The sequence below is a fragment of the Myotis davidii genome, unplaced genomic scaffold (assembly GCF_000327345.1).
Source record: "Myotis davidii unplaced genomic scaffold, ASM32734v1 scaffold993, whole genome shotgun sequence".
NCBI classification, from domain to species: domain Eukaryota; kingdom Metazoa; phylum Chordata; class Mammalia; order Chiroptera; family Vespertilionidae; genus Myotis; species Myotis davidii.
This window is the reverse complement of record NW_006285483.1, coordinates 2374911-2382678: the sequence shown is the minus strand read 5'-3', so window position 1 is coordinate 2382678 and position 7768 is coordinate 2374911. Positions and strand designations below refer to the sequence as shown.

General features: G+C 47.5%; 1 protein-coding gene across 1 annotated transcript; it reads left to right on the top strand.

Annotated features, from left to right (window-relative positions):
• The first annotated feature begins 2315 nt into the window (after positions 1 to 2315).
• Positions 2316 to 6465, top strand: DYNLL2 (dynein, light chain, LC8-type 2). Its single transcript, XM_006756211.2, has 2 exons — positions 2316 to 2487; positions 4544 to 6465. Exons 1-2 carry the CDS (start codon positions 2356 to 2358, stop codon positions 4679 to 4681), a joined length of 270 nt encoding a protein of 89 aa, XP_006756274.1. The 5' UTR covers positions 2316 to 2355; the 3' UTR covers positions 4682 to 6465.
• The last annotated feature ends 1303 nt before the right edge of the window (positions 6466 to 7768 follow it).

The following is a 7768-nucleotide window of genomic DNA, read 5'->3' as shown; positions in this document are numbered from 1 at the left end:
CGTCGCCGCCGCCGCCGCCACCACCACCGCCACCGCCACTCTCTGGGGCGCCCTTCCTGCGGCGAAGAACCCCAGTCACCCTCACACCGCTCAGGCCGGCGGGACGAAGGGTGCCTCTCCTTCACCTGGTGCTGGCCTTCCGGGGGTGGGAGGGTGGAGGGACAGGGCCCCCTTGGGGGTCTGAAGGAGGGAACACTAGCGCGCGTGTGTGTTGGGGAGCGCGGTTCCAGTCTCTCCGGGGCTTAGCTTTCTTCGTCGCAGAACCGAGGACAGAGGATGGGAGCTGCTGGGGGGAGCGCTCTTCGCCTTCAGAGGCGTTCCTGGCTCGTGACCGAGGCGGCTGGCCTGGGCCCCCCGGTTATCTTTCTGTCTGGAGCCCCAGGGCCTGGCTGTTTCCCCCCGGAAGGAGGGGCTCGGCCGGCCTCTCCGGATCCCTTTCCCACTGGCACCTCGGACAGGGGCTAGGCCTCACCTCTCAGCCGCCTGGGGGGCCAGGGGTGAAGAATCGTGGCATTGTAGTCACAAGACCGACGTTATGTAACTGCAGGCTCCCTCCTGGAGGGTAAGGTGGCTTTAATTACTGTGATAAAGTTGTTCCTTTGCACACTTTGGGGATGAGGCAGCGGAGCAAGGTGAGCTTGCTGGGAAGGGGTGCTCCTTTGGTACTTGAGCTTTGCCGCGGGGCACCTGGCCCCACCCCCAGTCGGAGTGTATGAGCTGTGCCCCCTTCTGAGTGGGGAGCTGGGATAGGGTACCAGGCGACACTAGTTTTCCAGACAATACGTACAAAGAGACATCCTCCCTGTGCTGCTCTAGTACCTTTGCTCAAACTCACGAAGTTGCCTCATTTATTTAAAAATCACTGGTTTTTAAAACGACTATGTTGAATTGCCCAAGGTCATATAGGTAGTGCTCAGAGGGGACAGAGGGGACAGAGGGTGCTCATCCACTAACCCTTAGCTCTGCCAGCCTCTGCTGAAGGAGAACCAGCCCAGTTTAGATGGATAGTGCCAGACAGGTGCTGTGGATTCAGTTAAGGGTGCCTAGCTGGCAGCTGCCTTGCATGTATTTTTTTGCATCTGACACAGGCTAAAGGAGTAGTTGTGAATTGTTTCCCTTTCAGCCTACCCAGCCCACATGTTAGTGTATTCAGAGATCAGGGTAGCCTGGAACGATACCAGGGATCTCTTTGAGCATGCAGTATCCTGTGTAGCCTTGTATCAGACAGGGCTGGAATGACAGCATTTTTTGTCCACTGTACTGGACCCACAGAGTGGTATTTTGGGGAGTGGGACTTGAGGGGGAGGGGTGGATTGTTACTGCTCTGTGTGACAACTGTGGCCAAGGACAGAGGATAGGATTTTGCAACTCATCTCCTTTATTCTTGAAAAGCACCCTCACATGCTACAGACTGCTTGGCAGGTTTTAGCCAGCCCTCCTGGGATTCCTGTCATCCTAGGAAGGGACCATGCAAGGCCTACCCCAGAACTCTTTATGTTGCTATAGGATGAATCCCTGGTTTAGATATCAGAGCTATGAAAAGGGGGTGTTAAAATAATTCTTCACCTTTTGTTATCACCATGGGCCATTGATAGCCTTGGATGTTGGCAACATTTTCTGTGAAGGGCCAGATAGTAAACATTGTAGGCTTTATAGGCCATACGGTCTTTTGCAACTACTCATCTCTGTCATTGTGGTGTGTTCCTCTAAAACGATTTACAAAAAAAGGTGACTGGCTAAATCTAGCCAATGGGATTACCTGTACGTAGACTGTTTTTTGTTAGCAGATGTTCTTGTGTAATTTTAATTAAGCCTTATAACAACCCCCTGATACTTAGCTGTTGCTACCCTTGTTGCTAAAATTCCTAGTCTTGTCTTCTTTCTACTGTGATACCAATGATGTAATAATGGTCATTAAATTAAGGGTTTATTGTCTTCAGGTGTTATGCCACCTGGTTTACCCTCCGGATAACGGCCCCACAGTAATGGCATGAAAATACAAAAGTTAAGTAATTTGCCCAGGGACACAGCAGATGATATAGTGTTTTGGCTATTGGTGCTATTCAAAATATCAGAAATAGATAAATTTAGATTTGGAAAATCCTCTTTATATATGATAAAAACTGATGGCTTATATCTTTGTTACTATTTATCTTGTATTTCCCAGGCTTGGAGGCCATATCTCAGTTAAAAGCTTACATGCTCCTTCTATTGCCTCTGGTCTTGTGCTTTCTGTTGTTCTTACCCTCTGTGCTCCCCTCTCCCACTGAGGCCCCACACCCAGTTGCTAATACTTACTGTCCAGAGTCATGGGGTTGGTTAGCCTAACATCTTTGCTTCTTCTGCAGTGTCACGATGTCTGACCGGAAGGCCGTGATCAAGAATGCAGACATGTCTGAGGACATGCAACAGGATGCCGTTGACTGCGCCACGCAGGCTATGGAGAAGTACAACATAGAGAAGGACATTGCTGCCTATATCAAGAAGGTGCATTGGGAGAGCTGTGGCTGGTGTCCAGGGGTGGGGACTGGCAACTGAACTGTACCCCACAGAGGGCCGGAGCTTGGGACATAGGAAAACAGCTATACTCCATGCAAACAAAACCCTAGGAACTTACAAAGCAGACAAATTAGAGAGTGATTATTAATGCCAAATAATTTATCTTAGGTATTTTTAATAGGAACTCTGTTGGGGGTGTGTGTGTGTATTTACAGATAATTATGTCACTGCAAGGGATTGGGGAGAGAAGCTTCAGGATTAAATATAACTAGTCCAATTCAGAACTATTCATAATGAACATCAAGAATATATGAATGGGCCCTAACCGGTTTGGCTCAGTGGATAGAGTGTCGGCCTGCGAACTGAAAGGTCCCAGGTTTGATTCCGGTCAAGGGCATGTACCTTGGTTGCGGGCACAATCCCCAGTTGGAGGTATGCAGGAGGCAGCTGATTGATGTTACTCTCTCATCAATGTTGCTAACTCTTTATCCCTCTCTCTTCCTCTCTGAAAAAAAGTCAATAAAATAAAAAAATAAAAGAATATATGAATGGATAATATAAGATTGTATACAAGTTTTCAGGGAACTCATCATTTAAAGTGGTATATCCCTATAATAATCCTCATGTAGGAAGCTTCCTTTTCTTTCTCTGAAAAAGGACTTGAGAAACACACAAACACTAAAAAGGATTGTTCTTCTTGCCCACCTTCTTAAGAAAAGGGTGGGCTTAATATATATATATTTTTTTAGTGGATGAGCAATATTGGGACAATGGGTTTAGTCCCTGAAAAATTCCTGAGAGAATGGTTGAATATTTAGGAGCTAGAAGTGATACACAGGCCCTGATTCCTAGTCAGGATCCATATCCATTGGTGGCATAATCCTAGTATTTGATATTCTGAGCTCTGGTATCCTAAGAGGATGCCTAAAAGTAGTGGCATTCTGGTCTATAGAGGTAGTAGGGTGTCCAGAACTCTCTTTTTTACCTAGATGGGTGAGATGAGAAGAGACTGCAAGGTTCTCTGTATGTGGAACCAGCAAGGCTCTTCGGCATGCCAGCTGCTTGCTGAGGGATAGCCTTGTTCTGAAGAGAATCCAGGATCAGAGACTCTGAAAGCCAGAAGAATCCTTAGATATAACTGGTCTAGCTTTCTTATTTTGCTGATGGGGAAAATGAGACCTAGGAAAATAACTATGGCTCTCTTATGTTACAGTCTTGAGTCAGGATTAAAGCTGAGTTTGGTGATGCATGCCCTTTCCACTGTTCCTTAATATCTTTGGAGTCATTTGGTGGAGTTGTGGATGTTGAGTCCCAGGGTTGGCAGCATTGCTGGGCCAATGGTGGAGGGCTATTGCGTTTTCGTAGCTATGGAAGGATGCATTTAGAACTGAGCCATTGGTTTCCTACTGTACCCACAGGGTGGCAGGGAGCTGTCTATGATTAGGTCACAAGGATTTCCTAAGTGGCTTTGATACTGAACTTGTGTCCCTGAGAGAAATGAGGGAATTGTCTTGATCTCATGCTGAGGTCCTGGTTCTATTACAGCGTACACACTGCCTGGTGTACAGGGAATGCCTTTAATGTTGACCCACACAGAACTGCTTCCTGGCGTTTGGTCCCCATTTTGTTCTGGTGTTTTGGTTTTTGGCATTTGGAAATACTGGGTTAGTAATGAGGGTGGCAACTCAGCAAGGCTTGCCCTCCGTTTTATTCGTGCTGTGTGACACTGGAGTGGTCCTTTGTGCCACTGGCTTCTCTGATTCCCTTGCTGAAGAGTCACAGGGTGGGCTGTTGAATAGGGTAGCTAGGGGGAGGAGATGATCAGGGTGTAAAGTGCTAGTGAGAAATAGTGGAGCCTTTGTGGTGTTACACTATTAATGAGGGAAGGAGTGTCCTAGCCAGTTTTAGAACCTGAGCTCCTGAGGTTCTGGGAGCTGAGGCGGTGGGTGGGGGTTGATAACTAAACTGACCAGACTCCCATTCTGATTTCTCATCCTCCAGCTGTCTAATCACCTTTCTTCTCTACCTTTTATTTTTCTTTTAGGAATTTGACAAGAAATACAACCCTACCTGGCATTGTATTGTGGGCCGAAATTTTGGCAGCTACGTTACACACGAGACAAAGCACTTCATCTATTTTTACTTGGGTCAAGTTGCAATCCTCCTCTTCAAGTCAGGCTAGGTGGCTGCAGAGAAGGTGTCAGTGGCGGCGGCGATGGCAAGCAGACGGCGTTGCTGGGACTATTTTGCACTGGGGCCAGCATCAGGATGTCCTCTCCAATGGCTGTGCTACTGCATGGACTGTATACTCGATTTCATGTGTATGTCGCAGTAAACAAAACCAAACTTCTTTCTGTTTAGTTGCCTGGGGAAGAAGGCTGCTTTACATTTATTTTCAAAACTTAAAATTTTTTGTTGTTGTTGTATTGCACTAGGAAATCTCTCCCACCCCTTCCTTTTCTCTTTCTCTCTCTTTATAAACTAAGCCCTCAGTAAAGCCTGTAAAACTAGGAGGGCTGGGGAAAGGAAGTCCGTTTCTGGAGGTGGAACTAAAACTGCAGCTGCCTCTTCCTGGTGGTGGAGGCTGTAGGGGGACAGTGTTAGAATCAGCGAGGAGAGAGGAATAGGAAGGAGGGGAGGGGGATTGATCTAGTACCAGGGAGACTATTCCACTGAACTGTGATTCCACGGCTTGGGGCAGAGTGTGCGGTTAGGGGGGTGGGTTCTTTAAGGGGCCCTGAGACGTGTTTGTCTGTGGTGTGTGGGAGTGGGGAGCAAATTTGTCTTGCTGTCTTTGTCAGAAAAGTTTCTAAGTAAGGGCTGTGTCTTTGTGGATTATCTTTCCTTCTGTCAGAGCCCATGCTAGAAGGATGTTGGAGGTAGGATTAGCTTGATTTTTTTTTTCCTCTTTTTATTCTTCTCTACTTCTTTCTGCTCCCTGCTCAGCCCTCAGTTTTCTCATTCCTCTAGAGTTCTCTTAGAGCAGCCCCTGTTAGTTGGCTGGCAAGGGAATTTCTGGTGACTGTAGTTCCTTAGTTAGGTCTTAGCAGTCAAACCAAATCAATGTCTCCTCTGTGTATATGTGTGTTTGTCAGTGTGTGCGTGTGCGTGTGTGTGTCTTGGTTTGGGGTAGAGGGGAGGGAAGGGCAGGATGGTATGGAATCTCTAGGGTATATGGGTAGTTAGGGTACACAGTTAGTTCTAAGTGGGCCTTTATGTTAAAAATTTTTTGGGAGGTGAAGACAGATGTAAACCCCCCACCCACCCCAACCCACCCTTAGCCACCTTGCCCAGACACTGCGCTGTGGCTGTGTGCTCCCAGGAAGGTTTCAGGAGGATAGCCCACAATGAGTTGACCATGCTGTCATCTTACCTCTTGTGGGTGGTAGGGATGGAAGTGATAAGGGCTGTGAGAGGCTTGGGAAGAAGTTTGCAATAATGAAGCCAGGGATCAGGAGATGGAGCAGGGTCATTAGTGGGAGGAGATTCCAAGGAGAGTGCTGGGAAACCTTGTCTGTTGATCAAATAGAGGTGGGGTGGGATATTGGTGGGGGGAGTCATTGCTGACTGAGCTGCTGATTCTTGTAAATTGCATTTAAAACTCTTGTGTATGGTTGACACTGGTGGGGTTTGGGTCTAGCTCACTTTTTTTTTTTTCCAACTCCATCCTTGGGGCTGGTGGGAAGGCAGGAGAATATCCCCTCTCCAAGTCTTTAGTGTTTGCTGAGCTTTCTGATGCTGACAGGGGAGGGTGGGAATTGGGATGATGAGTGAGTTCCCTGTACCAAACCCTTTTATGAATGTTCAAATCTGTGTTTCCCCCTGTCCTCCCAGACTTGTGTGGCCAGCTGGAAATGTCCGGTTTGTGTTCATCTCCCTCATTTCTGGAGTTGGGGCTGAGACCCTGCCACATCTCCTATGCTCTGCATCCATGCCTCTTTTGGACATTAAAGGTTGATTGATGCACTTCTGAGCTGTTTGGCATCCATTGGGGTTAAAGGGGTTGGTCAGATGCAGTGGTGCCATACATGTGTGGGGTGGATGGTATCTAGGGTGGAGTAGGATGGGGGCTCAAGAGATAAGACCAGGCAGAGAGGTACTGATTGGTCTGAATCAAGTTTTAGTTGTAGGGCCTAGGGTTGGCCCCTTAAGTGGCAGAAAACTAAACAGCAGCACTCACCCACAAGGCTTCTTCGGTCCCTTGGTAGAGATGGCCAGGTGAGCTGCATTTTGGATCTTCAGTATAATACATGTTGCCGTCCCAATTTCCAGCTCCAGGTTCAGTTTCCAGGTCCAGGATGGCAGTTTGTAGCTGCTGTACTGGACCTAGAGGAGCTTGGTTTAGAGCCTTTGGCCAAAGTTCATATCCATCACATGCCTCATTCTACGCTTCCCTGAGACCAAGATTGTCTACTAGCTAAGTCCTGCTCTGGCCATTCCAAAATGGAAAAGCTGGGGGTCTTCAGAAAGATGGAAACTCTTTTGATGGATCCTGAGTGGATCTTGACTCGGGTTAACCTGGTTGTCCCACTTGGGGGCTCCTGCCCCAACTTACCTGGACAAGTCAGTAGTACTGAGACACTTTGTAAGAGTGTCTGCCATTCCTGACCCTAAACTGTTGGGATTCTGGGCGGAGGTGTTAGAGAGCAGAGGTACTTTGTACTCATTTCTGTTGTCAGTTACTCAAAAAGGTTTTACTGCGTCCTTGTGTACTTGGGCCTAGGATGCTATTCACACAGGAGAACACAATAGGCAAATTCTGTGCTTTCATGGCATGCATGTTCTAATGGGTTAGAGCAGACATATACATTAGGTTTTAAATATTTTTGTCCTTACCCTAGGATATTCCATTTATTTTTAGAGACAGTGGGAGGGAGGGAGGAGGAGGGGGGAGAGCGAAACATCAATATGAGAGAGACACAAGACTGGTTGCCTCCCACATACACCTCAACTGGATCGAACTTGCAACCAAATTATGTGCACTGGAACCGGAATCGAACCAGCGACCCTTTGGTCCATGGGCCAACACTAACCACTGAGCAAAACCTGTCAGGGCTCTTAAGAAAGTGGTGAGCTGCTGGAATTGCTGTCTTGGGCTTTCTAGAGAGGCCAATCATGCAAAATAGAGTGGTAGCGTGTGTGAACACAAGATCTAAAATCGGAAGTCCTGGGGTTGAGTCTCAGCTCCAGCAATTAATGTGTGAATTTAGACAAGTCATTTGACCTCTCTGAGGCTCATTTGTAAAATGGGGATAATACCAGTCCACCT

What these genes read in the sequence shown, in the direction of transcription:
- DYNLL2 (XM_006756211.2), top strand. Translation starts at nt 2,356, where the DNA reads ATGTCTGACCGGAAGGCCGTGATCAAGAATGCAGACATGTCTGAGGAC. An exon ending in TTGCTGCCTATATCAAGAAG is followed by an intron (nt 2,488 to 4,543) that starts GTGCATTGGGAG and finishes TTTTTCTTTTAG; the next exon opens with GAATTTGACAAGAAATACAA.